Source organism: Papaver somniferum, chromosome 10 (assembly GCF_003573695.1).
Source record: "Papaver somniferum cultivar HN1 chromosome 10, ASM357369v1, whole genome shotgun sequence".
Lineage (NCBI taxonomy): Eukaryota > Viridiplantae > Streptophyta > Magnoliopsida > Ranunculales > Papaveraceae > Papaver > Papaver somniferum.
Window position 1 is genome coordinate 79,861,985 of NC_039367.1, and position 20,580 is coordinate 79,882,564.

Below are 20,580 nucleotides of genomic sequence, written 5' to 3' on the forward strand. Positions count from 1 at the left end.
AATCCGTCCATCCGTGCATCCATTGATGTAAATCCTTTGGATGATGGATTGGATGCGGATGCCAAATTTAAAATCTTGTAATCTATTAGATTGGATACGGACGAGGCAAAAACCATCCCAGCCCATGCTCAACCCTACTTATAACTACCCATAGTCCCTTACTAAGGCTTAGTCCTATGGGTGCTAATCTAGCAGTCCACGTCAGCCAGGACTACTTCCTAAGTCCTATGAGAGTGCTAATCTAGCAGCTAAATTAGCAGACCACTGCCCAGCTTGTTTGGTTCAGCGCCGTCAGATCAAATTTTGTGATTTTTGTGATCCGTGTGATTTTGTGAGCGCGGAACCATTCAGCGTAAAGGTGATTTTTGTGGCGCTAAACCATTAAGCGCTTCAATCTCGCTGCTAGTTCAACTGCGAGCACATGTTAGGAGAGAGAATTAGTGTTAACTTTTAGGCCACACTTTTTTTGAATTGCAACACTTAACTGCTAATCTAGCTCACAGGACTTTGTCTAACAATCGGAAGGACGAACGAACAAATAGAATAAGCTAACTCAAAACTTAAAGCCCAGCAAATATACCCAAGCCCACAGTTGGAGGACATGCATGTACCACTCTACCAGCATGCTACTCCTTTTAAGTTGAACGTTTTTTTGTGGACCATTGTTTTTTTGGGGACCATGGTTTTATTTTGGGTAAAGACATTAGAAGTAAATATAGGTCATCCCTTATCAAGATATTTATATTAATACCTAAATTACCCTCCTGATTAATTTTGGGTGATGATTAGTTAGTGTAATGATTAGTGAGATGATTAAGTTAAAGATAATTAGTGAGATTAAAAAATCAGATGGTTTTTTTTTAAAGAAGTAGAATTATTGAGAGAGTAAAGTTAGAGAAGATGAAGAAGGAAAACATGAAAAACGATGGATTTTACCAACCACAACCGGAGGAAGGGTATTTGGGTACCCAGGTAGGCTTCAAACTTAGATAATGTTGGTTGAATTGGTCCAAACTTTCAAAAAAAATGAAATTTTTTATGTAGATTTGGGCCAGTTCGGTTACCATATGTCAAGAACATGTAACCGAACACACCTGAAAGTGTAGTTCGGTTACGTTTTCCAAACACGCAGGTTACCGAACTCGCTCGTTAATGGAGGTTTTGGCCGTACAGTGTAATGTTCGGTTACCTAGGATAAAATGGTAGGTAACCGAACTTTTAACTTAACAATTTATTTGGGTACATCTTGTGTGTTCGATTAGTTCGTAAACTTCGACGCAACCAAGTTCCCAACCGAACTGTAGGTTAAAAGTAACCTAGTGTTAGAAGTTCGGTTGGTTCGCAAACTTCAACATATTTTGCGAATCAACCGAACTGGGCTTATATATGCATATATGCAATTAGGCAAACGTTCGGTTACTACGAAATTTATTTCTTGGCGAATTAGGTAGAGTTCGGTTACGAAGTTTCAAAGGTAGAGTTCGGTTATAAAGAAAACTTAACATTTTTGCGAACGAACCGAACTTGTGGACTTCTCATTATTTTCGTAAACTAAAGTTCGGTGATATCCTTATTTTGCGAAGGAACCGAACTTATGGACTTGTGTTGTTCTAATACAAGGAGTTCGGTTAAAAGTATTTTTTTGCGAATCAACCGAATTCTGAGTTCGGTTAAGAAAAAATTAATTCTTGATAACCGAACTTTTCTCTGGAAAAAAAAAATCCTCCATTAAACCTCTTTGCAACTTCCATTTTCAACTCATTTTAATGATTACTTCTAATTTATTCAACCAAAAACGAATGACAAGTAATAGGTTTGTGAGAATATCTTTCTTAATTTTTTAAATTAATCTATATATATATATATATATATTGGTGGTGGTTGGTGGTGGTGGTGGTAATCGGAGGTGGTGGTGGTAATCGGTGGTTGGTGGTGGTGATAATCGGAGGTGGTGGTGGTAATCGGCGGTGGTGGTGGTGGTAATCGGTGGTTGTTGTTGGTGGTGGTGGTAATCGGCGATGGTGGGAGGTGGTGGTGGGAGGAGGTGGTGGTTATATATATAGGTGGTTATTGGGTTGGTTTTAAATTAAATTAGGTAAAGGATAGGTTAGTCATTTCAATGCTTTAGGTTACCCCTTATAACTCTAGGGTAGGTTGCCTAATAGGACCATGGTCCCAAAAAAATCATTCTTTAAGTTTAACAAATAGAATTTCTTTGTCTAAATACTGCCATGAACTACTGTGATAAAAATAGCATTTGCATGCATACCGACTATGGATTTCTGCTTAAAGAAAGAGAAGAAAAAACAACTATGAGATTTGGTGTACCCAAAAAAAAAAAAGGAAAATTCCATGGGATTTGAACTTACATGCGCATGAGTGAAAGCATGTGCTTTTGGATACCAATTTTAAGCAACATCCTATCTTCATATCATGTGTGTGTTTTGTCAACATAAAATTGGTTAAAAAGATCAAAATCAACAATTCCTGAGTGAAATGGACAGTTAGGTTTTGATACTGTTTAAATGGACAAAAATGTAAAAATAGGCAGGATGTAACCAGTTTCATCGTGCCCATTTTCAAATATTTTTTTCTTATTTTTAATTTACACAGGATGTATCCAGTTTCATCCTTACTATTTTTTTTTTTGGTCATTTCACTCAAATTATTTTTTACTCGTCCATTTGAACCGTGATTTAAAAATATTTGGACAAATGACTCATTTTCCGTTTTGGCAAACCCTAGCTTAATTATCTTCCTTTTTAAAGTAAAAGTTTATGGCTACAAATACATTTTATATTTGTGTGTGTTTCTCCAAAAAGTTTAAACAACATAAACTAATCATTTTTTTTGAAGCATATACTTATTATAAAAGGATTTAGTTTACAACTTGTCTTGGGTATTTGGTACCCACAGAATCTTGAAAGAAAATGTGACTAATAAAAGATGGGATTTCCTGGTCCCAGATTTTGGTTGAGTAGTTTCTTGTTTGACTTCCATCTGCTGCACGGTTTGCCAGTCCGTCCGCTGCTTGATTTCCTTCTCTGTAGTTGTGTTGTACAGCGACTTGCGGAATTTGTCTCAGTCTGTTTTTTATTTCTTTAATCATTTCTGCTATGTACCACGGTGGTGTTGTAGTTGTTGTGATGAGACGCATGAGGTTCTCTGAGTCTGTTTCAAAGAGAATTCTAGGCCATTGTCTCTCTGTTGTTGTTCTTGAAGCCAATAGTAAGGCCCATGTTTCTGAAGTTAGTGCCATAGTAATTCCTAATGGTTGTGCCAAAGATATTATTGTTCGTGCATCAGAGTCTCTGCAGACGAAACCCTCCCCTGCAAATCCTGGGTGGCCTCTGGCTGCTCCATCTGTGTTAATTTTGATCCAGTTGGTATTTGGAGCGGACCAGCCTACCAATATTGTTGTCATCCTTTTATCAGTTATTATGTGGTTGACTATTGGTGTAGCTCCTGGTATGATTGGTGGTGAAGCTCACTGTACCCAGGCTAGTATTTCTTCTGATGTTGTTTGTTTTCGTTGGTAAATTAGATCATTTCTGGATAGCCATAGGGTCCAGAATAGAAAACAGAAGGAGGAGATTGTCGCAGTTGATGTTGGTTGTTGTAGGATTTGAGATATAGTTGTTTGTGGAGTTAAGGTGAAGGTATGGGTATGGCTGGTGTTTGGTGTATTTGTAAGTTGATTGAATAAGTTGTTCCAGGAAGTAGTTGCAGTTGGACAGTAAATTAAAAGGTGGCTTGCTAGTTCCTTATCATAATTGCATCTTGGGCATATGTCTGAGTTGGTCAAATGGATTCGATGTAAGAGAGAGAAGGTTGGTAAACCTTCATTGATGACTTTCCACAAGAAAATCCGAATTTTTGGTGGACATGGTAAAGTCCATAGGAATTTGGTAGGTTGTAAAGGTGTGTGGGTTGGTTGACCATGGGTTAGACATTTGTATCCTGAAGATGTAGTGTAGCTTCCTGATTTTGAGTGTGGCCAGATAATTTTATCTGGGGTATTGTTTTGTGGAAGGTGGATATTGATGATTTTTTGAATTGTTTGATTGGGAAAGGTGCTCAATTTTTCATGATTCCAAGAGTGGGAGAAAGGGTCGATGATATCCTCTACCATTTTGATTGGGTAATAATGTGTTGGATCTAGATTTGGGGAGTGTGGAATCCAGTTCGCTTCTATTGGTGTTGATAACCCATTTCCAATACGATGGAAAACTAAATTTTGCATGGTAGGGATAATTGAAGCAAGTTGTCTCCATTGAGGGATGGAAGAGGATGGAATGGAGATGTTTCCTTGTAGAATTGGTTGTTCATTAAAGTATTTTGCACTGAATAGACTTCCGCATATAGAGTTAGGTTGTTCATGTAAATTCCAAATTCTCTTCATGAGAAGGGATTTATTATGGTCAGCGCTTTTCCTTATTCCCAATCCTCCTTCGGCTATTGGTTTTGTTGCTTTATCCCATCCTATGGGGTGTAGTTTTTTGGTTGTTGAGTCATGTCCCCAAAAAAAATTCCTGGTTATACGATCTATTTGTTTGTGTATATTTTTGGGTAGGTTTTGTGTTTGCATTATGTGATTGGAGGTTGGTGTTAGGGAGGTTTTGATGAGAACGAGTCTTCCTGCTGGCGTTAGGCATTTTGTCATCCATCATTTTGCTTTTCTAGCTAGTCTTTGTAGAAGGGGAGTGAAAGTTTGGTTTGTTGCTCTTCCCTGTTTAAACTGTATGCCTAGATAGGTTGGAGGTTTTGAAGTGGTTGGCATATTAAAAAAATGTTGAAGATCATTTATTTTGATTGGGTCTAAATTAGGGTGATGTATGATTACTGATTTGGTAGTATTAATTACTTGCCCTGCAGAAGAACTATAGGCTTGGAGGAGGGTTTTAAGGTGTTGATTACTCTGATCTGACGCTTTATACGTAATCAGAAGATCATCTGCATACATTAGATGAATTATGAGAGGTGCTTTTTGTGATATATTAAGTCCTGGAACTAATTTTTGGCTTTGGAGGTTTCCCAGGTTTGTCGATAGGATTTCAGCACATATGATAAAAATATAGGATGATAGTGGGTCACCTTGTCTAATACCTCTACTTGGTGTGATGTATCCATGGGGTGTACCGTTTATTTTGATGGAGTATGTAACTCTTGTAACGCATAACATGATGTAGTCTATAAAGGATGATGGGAATCCCAGTTTTGTAAATGAAGTTTTGATGAATCCCCAGTCTAGGCTATCATAGGCTTTTTGTATGTCTAATTTTAGAGCTATTTTTGGATCTTTGGCGAGTTTTGAGGTTCTGATATTATGGAACAGTTCCCCAGCAATTGCTATATTGTCGTGAATTGATCTTTGTGGAACAAAAGCACTCTGAAAAGGGCTTATTAGGAAGGGGAGAATAGGTCTAAGTCGGTTGACTAATATTTTTGAAATGATTTTATAAGTGACGTTACAGAGTCCTATCGGTCTGAATTGTGAAGGTTTTGAAGGGTGGTCTATTTTAGGTATTAGTGTTATGTTTGTGTGATTCATGAGAGGGTGCATATTAAGATTATTAAAGAAGGCCTTAACCATTACCAGTTGAGGGTTAGTTGTTTCCCAGAAAACTTTAAAGAACTTACTTGTATAGCCATCCGGTCCTGGAGCACCTTCAGAATTTATGGATAAAAGGGCTTGCTTGATTTCTTATGTGGTTACTTCCTTCGTAAGTTGGTCCGATTGTCTAGGAGTCAGCCTCGATCTGATGTTTACAAAAAGATCTTCATTTATTTCTGTAGGTGGGGCCGTGTATTGTTGAGAATAGTGATCTAGAATGATTTGAACTACGTCTTCTTTTTTGGTAATCCAGTTGTTTTGTGTGTCTTTAAGTTGTTGTATATTGTTGCAAGCTCTGTGGATGGTAGCTTTAGTGTGGTAAAAAGTTGTGTTGAGATTGCCTGATTGAAGTCATTGAATTCTAGATCTTTGTTGCCAGTATGTTGCATGACATTGTAATATTTCTTCATGTTCTATTCTTAGTTGTTTTTCTAGAATCAACCAGTGATCCAGATCTGAACCTGTTTGGGTTGCACATTGGTGTTGGGCATTCTTTATGTTGGTTGTTGATTCCTTGATCTTCGTTGGTAGGTGTACAAAAATTTCTTTGTTCCATTCTAAGAGAGTTTGTCATGTTGTTATGATCTTTAGTTGGAGGTTGAGTGTCGCTTCATTATCCTGTTATTGTTCCCAAGCCGATTCGACTATTTGCTTAAGTTGGGGATGAGAGAGCCAGAGGTGTTCGAATTTGTAGTTTTTTGTTCCTTGTCAATCCATTGCTTTCTTTTGTAAAAGTATTGGGGCATGATCAGATGCTATTATTGGAAGGTGTGTAATTGCCGCATGGAGGTTTGCTGTTCGCCATAGTTGGTTTGCTAAACCCCTATCTAGTCTTTCTAGGATATTATCTTGCCCCAATTGGTTGTTTGTCCAAGTGTAAGGATCTCCTCGGAATCCTAAATCTATAAAACCCATCTGGTCCATTAAAGTGAGAAGCGGTTGAGATTGAGCATATGTCACTTGTCTTCCTCCTTTTTTTCTGATTGGTTTAAAACGCCGTTGAAGTCTCCTATCAGTAGCCAAGGTGTGGAAGGATTGATATTGTTGAATATTGTTGGAAAATCATGCCAAAGGTTTTTCTTTATATCTGGATGTGGAGGGCCATAGATACCCGTAAAGAACCATGGTTGTTCTGGAGGTGGTGGTGTAACCTTTGTGTGGATGAAATTTTGAGAATGTAATAATATTTGGATGTTTAGGTTATCCTCCCACATTAGGAAAAGTCCTCCTCGTCTTCCAGTTTTGGGAATGTTGAAGTAGTTATTGAATTGAAGGGATTGTGCTAATCTTCTTATGTGTTGATCGTTAGCAAGCGTTTCGGAGAGAAATAGGATGCTAGGATTGTGAAGAGAGACTAGTCCTTTTAAATGCTGAATTGCGGGTGGGAGGTTTATGCTTTGACAATTCCATGAAATAATATTCATATTGAAAAGGTAAATTGTCTAATTTGGCTAAGAGGTGGAGAGGAAGAATAAGTTTAGGTTCAGTGTTGGTTTTATTTAAATGGGCTTTGGGGATATGGTAGAATTTGGTTTAAATGGGCTTAATGATGAAGCAGGTGTTTTGTGGAAAAAGATTAGATATTGTTAGACTATGAAAATTATAACATTCAACATGGAATATTGTGCATAAAAGAAGGAGCTGAGTAATTCTAACGAAACTTAAAGCAGTAACAGATGCAGAAACAAGTCTTTGAGAATTCTATAATTACAAGGTAAGGTAAATAATTGAGGAACTGTTAAGACCGTTAAGTGTCAAATGTGCAACATGGATTGAGGTTAAGAAGCTTAGAATTTAGTAGAGGTCTGAGCAAAAAAAAAAATGTAAGGACAGTCTATGAGAGTGTAAGGAAAGATGACTTATAATACTAAGGATTTTCTTCAAGTGTGAAAGCTTAGAAAGGGACTGCAAAGAGTCAGATATCAAGAAGATTCAAGCAGATTTACACTAAATGAGGAGTTACTGAGTTATATCAAGTGCCAGTCTAAAGCAATCTAAATTGCAGAGAGAAGCAGACTTATTAAATCAGAATTGTGACAGTAAATGCAAGAAAAGGGAAGATGTTAATAATCAGATGCCCTTGGAAGCAAAACACAAATCAGCCTAAAATGCAGTGAACAAGGATGTAAGATAACAACTGAGCTGGGTAAATAGAGATCAGAACAAATTTAAGAAAGTGTTAATGAGTTAATCTAAAAGCAGAAACACAAAATACACATTTAATCTGTAGTTGCAGATAACAACAAAATAATAACTGAGTCAATTACACTAGATATGGAAGCAAAATGTGTCAGAACTTAAGAACAAATTGCAGGTCAGAGACAAGTATACCAGCCGGTTAAAGAACACTAATGGAATAGGCTATAAGAAAAATATTGATTTAGAGGTTGTCAGAGTGAAAAAAGAAGAAAAAAAGGGGAAACCAGATTTCTAATTCATAAAGAAGTATAGCAATCAATTGTGACAAGCATAAAAAACAGTCGATATCAAGCTTAAAAGTAGAGAATAAAAAGGAGTAAGGAAGACAAACCAAATGATAGACAATAAGACAGTCTAGTAAATAGTATCTCACAGTTTATAAGAGGCCAGATTAGCAAAGAGATGAATGTAAGTTTTAGGGCAAAAGACAACGCAGTTTCAATCAGAAGATCTAAAAGAAGGGAGAATCTACAGAATTAGTAACCAGAAGGTGTTAGAAAACAGGTGAAGTCTAAGTTATCAACCAGGTTAGACTATATTTTAGGGGGAGATATGCAGATTATAAGGTTCGAAGACAGAACTCAAGATACTAATTGGGAAAATTACTAATATCAGAGAAAATGGAAAGCATACCGAAATTACACAAGCTAGTAAACTAATCTATATAAGGATCAGGATCCAAGTTGAGCAAACTTATACTATACATAAGATTATAACATATAAACATAGATATTTATATCGAGCAACCAAAAAAGGTGGAAACCATCAGCTCAACCTAGATAACTAAACAGAAGCAAGCAAACATATTAAGCAAGCATTTAAAACAAACATTCTACGGATGGTTATAGACAGAGTGAACCAAAAATAAAGGGATGTCAAGAGATATAGAGAAGTATCCACCGGCCCTTTAATGTGTCTTTGTTGCATCGGGATAGTCTGAAGGAGGTGAATGTTGGTGTTATCAAATTACGTTTATCTGGTGGTGCAGTAGATGGTGACATTGTAGAGCTTTCTTCAATAGTAGCTGAAATGAATGTGCCTACGATGGAATTGCTAGAGGGTGTAGCAGCTTTTTGATCTAAGGAGTCAAGTTTGAGCCTTTTTGCTGGTTGATAAACCTCTATCCATTGTACAATATCTTCATCAGTGACTGTTCTTGATGAATCTTGAGCTGATGAGGTGTCAATACCTGCGTTGTGGAGGTAATATTGTTGCTCAGGGTTCGATCTTTTTAGTGCTGGACTTGGCAGGTCAAATCTGATATAAGCTCAGATTCCTCAATGTCTGAAACTAAAAATATTGATGGACTGAAAGGTTGTTGAATCTCAGCAGGTTAAGATGTGGATAAGGATATTAGCTCAGTGCTTGCATCCTCAAAGGTGCTGATTTCTTCTACTATCCTTGGTTCTGAGAATGACTTTGACTGATCTGAAGTAGTATCGGAGTGAAATCCAGTTATCAGGTAGCCTTCCCCGTCGAAGAAAGAAACAGTAGACTTGTCTTGATCAGAGGATTCAGTGGCTCTAGACGGTAAGGATCCCCAATCACTCCAGTCTGGATCAGGGTCTTCAAAAACAACATTGTGAAGCATTTCTTGATGGTAGTCTTCATCATACTCTGGTTCTATAAATGGTCCCAAGGCTCTAATTGCAGGTTGTGGAGGTATTTCAGGAGGTGGTTGGAGCATCATATTTTGAAAGTTGAGCAAGTAAATCTCAATACAGTCCTTGCGTTCGTGCCCTTACTGCGACAGTGGCTGCAAAATAGCCTTGGGAGATCTTGATAAATAAAATCTATCCAGTTGGTGTATCCTCGATCATTAGGAGCATTTGTACCAGAAATGAGTGGTTGAGTGATGTCTAACTTTAGCCTAATTTTCATGGTGTTGTAACCATTGAGGTAGTGAATAGGGTCATCAAAAGCAACAAGAGTACCAAAATTTTGTGTGTTTTGAATGACATTAGGGATTCTAGTTTGTTCAGGGAAAAGCTTGTGTAAAGAGATTTCAAAGGTTTCAGAGGTGAGTTCAAAGTTTTCAGGAAGAACTGGGAAATCACAAGGTTGAAAGAGGAAAGTATCTCCATATACTACTCTAGTTCCTTGCCTAAGGACATAAAACATGTCATTGCCAGAATCAAACTTAATCAGATAGTAACCTCTACCAAGCTTGCTAACAGATATTTCTTTAGAAAGCTTCCATCTATATTTAAGAGCTCTGCCTAGAAAGAAAGAGTTTTTATTTATTTTAGTAAAAAAACAACCGACCAGCTGATGCTGCCAAGAACTATCAGGAAAAAGAACATTCCTAGCATTAAGAACATTAAATCCAAAGGAAGAAACATTTCTAGCGGAAAAGCTAGACATAGAGAAAGCAACATAAGAGAAACAGAAAGAAAGAGAAAAAACTAAACAAGCAAGGAGCTAAGGTAGGATGGATAAAGAGGAAGGAAGGATGGATTGGATTTAGGCAGTATTTATAGGAGAAAAATAGGGTTTGAATATTCAATTTTGTTTCTTTTGAAAATTGATTAACTGATATTGATTCTAAGAAAAATAGGAAAACATGGAGTTGTAATATTGGGTTGTGGTTGATTACAGCTAAAAAATTAGGTTTAGGCTTACCTGTTTAAATCTCATAACGCCACATCAAAATCTGAAGATAAGGAAAGATTTAAAAATTACTGAGAGGACAGCAAAACCAGAGAGGATGAACAGTGAAACCTTGGTACTTGAAGTGAGGACCCGCAGAGCCGATGTATCGCCGCCTGAATAGAGAGGAATTTGAGGTTCATGATGAATTTCGGCTAGGGGTAAAAACAGCATCACTTTTGAGGCTTTATCAGATCCAATTGAAAGATCATCAAATCAGAAGATTCAAGATTTTCAGAATAACAAAATTGCCAGAATTAAAGGTTAAAACTATTGAAGAGACCATAGAGTCTTGAATTAGAAATTTTGCATCACCATGAAATTAGGGTTTTGAAAAGCAATACCAACATCAAACAGACCTATCCCAATCACACTTAAAGACTACATCGTGAACGGGCCGGTGGATAAAAGGTTTAGCTGGTAGAAAAAATTGGAATCATTTGAAATAGGATTGAAATCAGGGTGTTCAAAAAAAGGGGGGATTGAGTCGCTCTCAGCAAAGGTGTTTCTAGGATTTTTTAGGATTTTGGGGATCGATTAGGGCTTTGCATATGAGTTTTTAGGCTTAGAAAATAAATCAGTAGAAGATTTTGGTTTAATTTCTGATTTCGGTTTGATTTAGGTTTCTCTCGAATTGTTCAGTGGGAATTGTTCTTTTATTTGCTTTGCATTAAACTAATCATTTGGTTACGTGCAGTCACACACAAAATTTCCATAACCCATATTTCAAACACCTACCTTTTCCTACATATGGATTATGGACCTCTTAAGTGTCTAAAATAATGCATTAACAAAAATAAAATGCAGAAGAAATTATATATTGGGAGTAAGGTAACAAACATTCAACTACAGTAGCACATAAATGAAGGAGAATTTCTGGTTTTTGTCTTTCCTCTATCTACTTAAGAGAGCAAATCCCGGGTCTTGTGTTCAGTACCCAAAAAACAAACAACGTCAATCTATCCATCTACCTTCTTTTCTCTTCTCTCCATCAGTGAGACCAGCATACATAATTGAACAAGAAACAAAAGGAAGGAAAAGTTAATTTCATCAAAAGAAAGAAAGACAAAAAGAGAGCAAGAAAAATAACTACTTGAATTGTAATTTTTTTCATCATGTCAAACATTTCAGGAGATAGTGGGAGTTTCTCTTCTGGAAACACTACTCAAGAAGCAGTAGCTCAACAACATCTTTATGACCAACAACAACTTCAAGATCATTTAACTCATGATGGCAGCTCTAATTCCATTACTACTACCATGGTTAACAGCAACATCTCCCCTCCCTTACAGCTACCAAGTGTTCTTAAGAAGAAAAGGAGTCTACCAGGAAATCCCGGTAATCTCATCTTCTCTGGCTCTATATGGAGATCAACAAAGTCTAATACTAGTTAATAAGCTTTTGTGTCGCCAACAACATATTCCACCGACTAAAATTAGTTAGTTATCAATATCTTTACCTCAATCTAGCTATATATAGTATTTCCACTTATGAGAGTTTAATCATGTAGAATTTTGATTACTTAGTAACTTAAACACGACTACCTAGCATGTTAGAGGCTTGGTTTTGGTGATCTGATCGTGGGTTTTCGTCTTTTTAACACAGTAATATTAAGAAGAAGAACTCTTATATGACACATTTTCCGACTTTTCATGATATGGGTTCTTAAAATTATGATCTTCACAAATCAATTGTATATTCCTGTTATATAAAAGCAGTAGCTAGAGGATTATTGCGAGTATATATTTTGGTTGTCAGATATACCTAAATAGAGAGAGGCTAGGGGTTCAATTATTGGTTATAGCTATATATATTCATATAGTAGAAAGACTCGCAGTAATTGTCAGGAGGAAGCTTGGCTAACTGCCTCTCCAATATCACTGTTTTCAATTATTGTGCTAAGACTTTATATATCCACATGAAATCACAGTATTTCAAGCTTTCTGGAACTATGTACCAATAGTCACATAAACTCTAATTGTTTTTCGATTTGGTATAAATAATATAGACCCAAGTGCGGAAGTCATTGCGTTATCGCCAACCACTCTAATGGCAACAAACCGGTTTGTGTGCGAAATTTGCAACAAAGGATTTCAAAGAGATCAAAACCTTCAATTACACAGAAGAGGCCATAATCTTCCATGGAAACTCAAGCAAAGGTCGACTACGGAAATTCGAAAACGAGTCTATATATGTCCTGAGCCGTCGTGTGTTCACCATAACCCGGCTAGGGCATTGGGCGACTTGACAGGTATCAAAAAGCATTTCCGCAGGAAACATGGTGAGAAGAAATGGAAATGTGATAAATGTTCTAAGAAATATGCAGTTCAATCAGATTGGAAAGCCCACTCAAAAACTTGTGGTACAAGAGAATATAAACGTGATTTCCGATGGACAGCGCCGCTCATTTACATTCTTCAATCTTTTTTCATATGCTTAAGTGTTAAATTGGTAGTTAACACTAATTGCCAATCATATACATACGCAATCAGAAATTGAATTTTAAGCAATGGAAGACATTTTCAAGTATGTAAAAGCAAGACAACAGCACGTGTTTTCACCTGTCTTCTCAAAAAATAACCTGAAACAGTCGTCTCCATTAAAATGAAGCCTTCTTCGCATTATATCTTATTTATATCAGTTGATCCAAAATAATAATAATTTTGCCACAATCGGGCATGATGAAACAGATTACACAATGACCACCTCCCACAGCGCACATAAATCACCCAAAACGTACAGAAAACCAACCATCTCGTCGATTCCCAGTCAATCATCAACCCAATACCCCCAGCTTAAGGATTCTTTTTGGCATACCTTGAAACAAATTATAAAGAGAACAAGTTATAAAGAGAAATGAATGGAATGGTGAAATTAATCAAATTAGATAAAAAGCCAGTCTTACGCACGAAGCGATGAGCAGTGTAAAAATGTTAATGGGTACTTTGGACTGTACTACGAACACTAACAGTAAAATGAAATAAGATATGATAGACACTAATAGTACTTGTACTCAAAGAAAGAGAGTATAAACTCAGCTCAAAGCTAGAGAGATATCCAATAATTCTCATTCAGTTATTTTACTTCACCACTGTTTAGAAGCTTCACTAGTATAAACCCTAAATTACAAAAAGAAAATCAGGGGTTAGTTGTGGGAGAGTTCGAGAGATTTTAATGTATTTAGGTTTTCTCCTGTTAGTTCTGAGGGAGTTTGAGGGAGTGTCTCCAAATCTCCGTTAGTCGTGGGGGAGTTTAGAGGAGTCTCCTAAACTCTCTAGAAAACACATGTTAGTCGCTGGGGAGTTTAAAAAAAGCTCTTGAACTCCCTGTTAGTCATAAAACCCTACAATACTAGGGAGTTGGTTGCTTTGGGGAGTTCGAAGGAGTTTTTAGTGTATTTTGGTCTCACAACAAATCTCTCAAAAGAGTAGAGATTTGGGAAGGAGTTTGGTGCGTAGAAAACCATAGGAGAAAGAAGAGGAAACGTTTTTTTCCAGGTATGTTTTTTTTCTTCTTTGATCTCCATGATTGTTTATAATAGTTTGATTTGTGTACTATTTTGATTGTTTTTCATGTCTTTGATCTCCATGATTGTTTATTTTGATTGTGTGTATAGTTTTTTTTTGTGGGTACTCTCTCTCTGTCAAAACCCTAATTTGTGGTTCAAAAGATCTTGGTAAGAAATTGCATGATTTGATTATAATGATATCTTTAAATTCAACCGTTGGAATATGATGAAATTTGAGTATGTCGTAGTTTACCTTGTTATAAAAGTACAGTAAAATTTTCACGCGGATCAGGTCATGTTTGCTACTGCAAAGCTTGCACAATATATGACTATGGTCTGCTGAGTTTAAATCCCGAATAGGGGACTGATTCCTATTTATCTCATTCTCCGCTTATCGGACGAAGCTGAAATTTTAGTATGATGTTTGTATATATGAAGGTTACCTACTGTAGAAATTTCACGAAGTTCTGATCACTTTAGGTACACCAAAGTGTGAGAAATCCGGAACTGAATTCTGTATGCACGTATTGAAAGTAGTCGGGTTCTGAGTAATGTATCTTTTTAATGAACCGTTGGAATGCTATGATTTTTGAGTGTGTTGTGGAATATTGAGTTGTAAGTGTACCATAAAAATTTAAAGAGGATCAGGTAAGTATTAGTACTGCAAAGATTTGACAATCTGAAACTGTGTTTCGGTGAAACAGAATTCCTTTACAGCTATCTTCATAATTTGTTATGTCATCATGCATTAATTGGCTTGCTACTTTGCATGGGTGTCATTGAGAATCACTATCACTTGTTAAGTCATCTTATTTAGACACATACTTCTCTTCTATTCTATATGCCAAAGTTCAATACAGTGGCGTACTTCATTCTGTATTGGCGTGTTTTAGCCAATTCATACGGTGTTTTTGTTATAATGATATCTTTAAATTCAACCGTTGGAATATGATGAAATTTGAGTATGTCGTAGTTTATCTTGTTATAGAAGTACAGTAAAATTTTCACGCGGATCAGGTCACGTTTGCTACTGCAAAGCTTGCACAATATATGACTATGGTCTGCTGAGTTTAAATCCCGAATAGGGGACTGATTCCTATTTATCTCATTCTCCGCTTATCGGACGAAGCTGAAATTTTAGTATGATGTTTGTATATATGAAGGTTACCTACTGTAGAAATTTCATGAAGTTCTGATCACTTTAGTTACACCAAAGTGTGAGAAATCCGGAACTGAATTCTGTATGCACGTATTGAAAGTAGTCGGGTTCTGAGTAATGTATCTTTTTAATGAACCGTTGGAATGCTATGATTTTTGAGTGTGTTGTGGAATATTGAGTTGTAAGTGTACCATAAAAATTTAAAGAAGATCAGGTAAGTATTAGTACTGCAAAGATTGGACAATCTGAAACTGTGTTTCGGTGAAACAGAATTCCTTTACAGCTATCTTCATAATTTGTTATGTCATCATGCATTAATTGAATTGCTAATTTGCATGGGTGTCATTGAGAATCACTATCACTTGTTAAGTCATCTTATTTAGACACATACTTCTCTTCTATTCTATATGCCAAAGTTCAATACAGTGGCGTACTTCATTCTGTATTGGCGTGTTTTAGCCAATTCATACGGTGCTTTTGTTATAATGATATCTTTAAATTCAACCGTTGGAATATGATGAAATTTGAGTATGTCGTAGTTTACCTTGTTATAGAAGTACAGTAAAATTTTCACGCGGATCAGGTCACGTTTGCTACTGCAAAGCTTGCACAATATATGACTATGGTCTGCTGAGTTTAAATCCCGAATAGGGGACTGATTCCTATTTATCTCATTCTCCGCTTATCGGACAAAGCTGAAATTTTAGTATGATGTTTTTATATATGAAGGTTTCCTACTGTAGAAATTTCATGAAGTTATGATCACTTTAGGTACACCAAAGTGTGAGAAATCCGGAACTGAATTCGGTATGCACGTATTGAAAGTAGTCGGGTTCTGAATAATGCATCTTTTTAATGAACCGTTGGAATGCTATGATTTTTGAGTGTGTTGTGGAATATTGAGTTGTAAGTGTACCGTAAAAATTTCAAGAGGATCAGGTAAGTATTAGTACTGCAAAGATTGGACAATCTGAAACTGTGTTTCGGTGAAACAGAATTCCTTTACAGCTATCTTCATAATTTGTTATGTCATCATGCATTAATTAGCTTGCTACTTTGCATGGGTGTCATTGAGAATCACTATCACTTGTTAAGTCCTCTTATTTAGACACATACTTCTCTTCTATTGTATATGCCAAAGTTCAATACAGTGGCGTACTTCATTCCGTATTGGCGTGTTTTAGCCAATTCATACGGTGCTTTTGTTGCAAGGAGTTGATAAGGGATTTTCTTTGATTAACAATTTGGCTAAGTAGCTCTGCGTGTTAGTACTGTGTAATCTAGTATCACATTTTTTTATCATGTTTACATTAGACTGTTTGGTGTTATTACTATCCTTGCTTTGTTAAGTTCTAGTATTAGTCTAAGTACTAATGTAGCTAACATGTCACACCATAGAATGGAAAAATCCAGCCAACCTGCTGAAAACAATAAGAAGAAAAAGAATGTTAGGAAGAATAAGAATACGGAACCGGAAACGGAAGTGACTACGAATTACAAACAATGGACAACTCGAGAGGCTGAGGAATTATTGGAACTGTTGGTAGAAGCTACACTTGAGAAGAAGAAAGACACTAGTGGATGTTTTACTAAGAGAATAGTGGAAGAGGAGATACTTCCAAAACTTAACCAAGCATGTGGTTGTGACAAATCTTTTGAGAACTATAAAGGGAAACATAGATGGCTGAAGACTAGATTTGGTCAATACCAGGATTTGTTTAAATCTTGTACTTCTGGATTCGGTTGGGATGATGCTAACAAGATGATTACTGGATCCGACGAGATGTGGAACAATTACTTTGAGGTATGTGTGTGTTACTTACTGAAAACTAAATTTGATATTTTTTTCTTCTATTTTGTGCAGAGTTCTAATTCATGCTTTATCCTTTATTTATTTTTTGTATGTTAACAGAGCCATCCAAACCAAACTAACTTAAGGGAAGATAATGGTAAAGACTATGGTGACTTGCTTATTGTTTTTGGGAATAAATGTGCTTCTGGAAAAGTTACAGTTGATCTTACCCATGAGGGTACAAGTGCTAGAACCTGTGATAAGGAAGATGAACAAGATGATTACTTCGATGTTGATTATACTCAACGAGAGCAATATGATAATGCTTTTAACGTATCATACGTGGGATATGGCTTAGAGGAAAGTGATGAACAAGATAAAGATGAAACTCAAGATATGAACACAAAGAAAATTCCTGTCAGAAAAACGGCACCAAAGAAAAGACCAAGGTGTGACATTGGTGACTCTTCTACATCAACTAATCCTACTGGGCAGTCTGATTATCTAGAGAAATTGATTGCCAACAGTTCATCGATTGCTTCTTCTATTGATTCAATGCATGCTCTTATTGCGAAAGAGAAAGAAGACCGCAAAATTGAAAAAGAAATGCGCAGAATTGATAAGGATAAGAAAGATAACCAAGTATGGGATCTTGTTTATGGCATGAATGAAATTTCTTTGGAAGATAAGCTGAAAGTAATTGAAATGCTGGACAACAATCACAAGAAGAACTTATTCATACGTTTTACTCCTGAAGAGAGAAAGTTGTGGATTGGTTCAAAGTTAAAAGCATAAACCTGTCATCTTTGCAAGTTTCTATTAGGTTTAATGGGCTTTTAGAGTTACAACATTTGATCGTTTTTCTTCATAACTATTAGTATTTAATTTTTCTTTTCTCCTAGTTGAGAACTTATTGTTATGGATTGATTGCTACTAATTTTTATGGGTTGACATCTTTATGGTTATTATGATTGAATTTATGAACTTTATATTCTATATGCTTATTTTCTATATACATATACTTTTATGCTTTTGAAATAATGATGATTCTAATAAAAAAAGTACTTTTATCATCTTTTTAGGTGAATGTCTGATTTGGATTTATCTACTGATAGTGAAGATGAAGCCTTTGATACAGAAGAAGAAAGCAGATGATGAAGAGGTAAGCAGCAATAATGAATTTGAACTATCCATATTTTTGAATATACTTTCAGCGGTGCATTCATGGTTGTGGATATAATCAAGCAATTGCAATACATACAAAGTCAGCGTATTGAAAGACCAATGAGACGCCCAGTTACTTTGTTTGGATATAACTATATAAGGAGAGTTTTGCGTCAAGACCCAGAAGACTTTCGAAGAAGTTATAGGATGTACCCTGATATTTTTCTAAAACTATGTTGTATCATTAGAGAAACTACATCATTATGTGATACAAGATGTGTTTCTATTGAAGAAATGCTTGGTACATTTTTACTCGTTGTTGGCCAAAATTCACGATATTGCACAATACGTGACACATTTGGTCGCTCTCGGTGGACAGTTAGTAAAAACTTCATCAGGATGTTGCGAGCTTTAAATTCTATAGCTCCAAGGATGATGGCTAAGCCAACAAGTGCAACTCCATTTAAAATTCGTGAGAGTACACGATTTTATCCTTACTTTAAGGATTGCATTGGAGTTATGGACGGTACACATATCCCAGCAATGGTAGAGAAAAGAAATGCAGTCGTTTATCGGAATCGACATGGAATTACATCTCAAAATGTGTTAGCGGTTTGCAACTTCGACTTGGAGTTCATATACGTGCTCAGTGGATGGGAAGGGTCTGCTCATGATTCGAAAATACTTAACGACGCAATGACAAAAAGAAATGGACTGAAAATACCGCAAGGTAATTTTACTTTTATCTAATGTGAAGTTTTGAGTTTTTTGGTTAAGTTATATTCGGGTTCTACTTGACGAAGTTTTCTTTTTGTGTTTTATTCAGGTAAATATTACTTGGGGGATGGTGGGTTTGCAAACCGACGATATTGTTTAACACCATTCGTGGCCAACGTTATCATTTGAAAGAATTTTCTGGTACGGGTAATCATGCGAAAAAGGCTGAAGAATTATTTAACATGCGTCATGCTTCTTTGAGGAATGTAGTTGAAAGATTGTTCGGTGTTGTGAAGTCTCGTTTCTTGATCTTTAAGTCTCAACCTCCATTTCCGTATCAGGTGCAAGCGGAGATAATGACAGCTTGTGCAGGCCTACACAACTTCTTACGAAAAGAATGCCGTTCAGATGAGTTTCCGGTCGAGGAAGAGGAAGAGGAAGATAGCCATCCATCAACGCTTGTAAATGACGATGAAATTTTGACACAACAAACTCAAGAACAACAACGTCAAGAAGCTAATACATGGAGAAAGAGTATGGCGGATTATATGTGGGAAAATGTTCGTGAACAAAGGGAGTTAGAATTGTATGGAGACCGTTAAATTGAAGGGAAAAAAATTATCTTGTTGCACAAAATAACATACTATTGATACAGAGATATGATCATTTTCATTTATTTTTTTCTTTTGATTAAAGATCAATGTTATTTGTAAACAAGGGTTTATTGTTTCTTAAAAGAGAATGAGTTAGGAGTGAACTCTCTCAAACTCCCCCAAACTCCCTCTAATAAACTCTCTCAAACTCCCTACACTCCCCCAAACTCCCTGAACTCAAAAACACAAAAGTCTCTCAAACTCCCTACACTCTCTCAAAATCCCTGAGATTTAAAATAAACTCAACTCCCCCGAAATACCTTGAAACAAATTATAAAGAGAACAAGTTATAAAGAGAAATGAATGGAATGGTGACATTAATCAAATTAGATAAAAAGCCAGTCTTACGCACGAAGCGATGAGCAGTGTAAAAATGTTAATGGGTACTTTGGGCTGTACTACGAACACTAACAGTAAAATGAAATAAGATATGATAGACACTAATAGTACTTGTACTCAAAGAAAGAGAGTATAAACTCAGCTCAAAGCTAGAGAGATATCCAATAATTCTCATTCAGTTATTTTACTTCACCACTGTTTAGCAGCTTCACTAGTATAAACCCTAAATTACAAAAAGAAAACATAAAACCTCCAAATTTCATGAAACCCTAAGGTTATAGTTTCGTTTCATTTACAAATTAACACAGTACATCATGTAATTTAGGCATAAACAAGGATTGGGCGTCATTTACTTACTCATTCATCGATCAATACGACTGCAACTATCAACAAATTCAACTTTCGGCGACTTATGTTATTCACCATTTTTCTGAAACGATTTTATCTCTGCAACAAGAAAGAGACAGACGATTTAATCACTGAAAGTTAATGGTGAACAACAATTAAAGAAGAACTCGATTAAGTCTCGAGTTTAAATTACCTTATCTCTCTCTCTATTCTATTCTCTTCTATCTTTAGTTTTTTAGATCCGAAACAAGTGAAGATGAAAACGATATTAGATCGTGAGAACAGTTGGGTTAAAAAGGTAGTTTGCACTGTTGTCAGGTGCCTTTCACGTGCGTATGGTCCTCCTCTAGGTTCGTCGGATGATTAACACTCGTGGCAGGATCTTAGCGGAGTGGGTATTTATGTCTTTTTCTCGCACGTGAGAGCCCACACACATGG

General features: G+C 36.2%; 1 protein-coding gene across 1 annotated transcript; it reads left to right on the forward strand.

Annotated features, from left to right (window-relative positions):
* The first annotated feature begins 11,309 nt into the window (after window positions 1-11,309).
* Window positions 11,310-13,005, forward strand: LOC113315006 (zinc finger protein MAGPIE-like). Its single transcript, XM_026563322.1, has 2 exons — window positions 11,310-11,800; window positions 12,471-13,005. The coding sequence occupies exons 1-2, from the start codon at window positions 11,578-11,580 to the stop codon at window positions 12,959-12,961; spliced, it is 714 nt and encodes a 237-aa protein (XP_026419107.1). The 5' UTR covers window positions 11,310-11,577; the 3' UTR covers window positions 12,962-13,005.
* The last annotated feature ends 7,575 nt before the right edge of the window (window positions 13,006-20,580 follow it).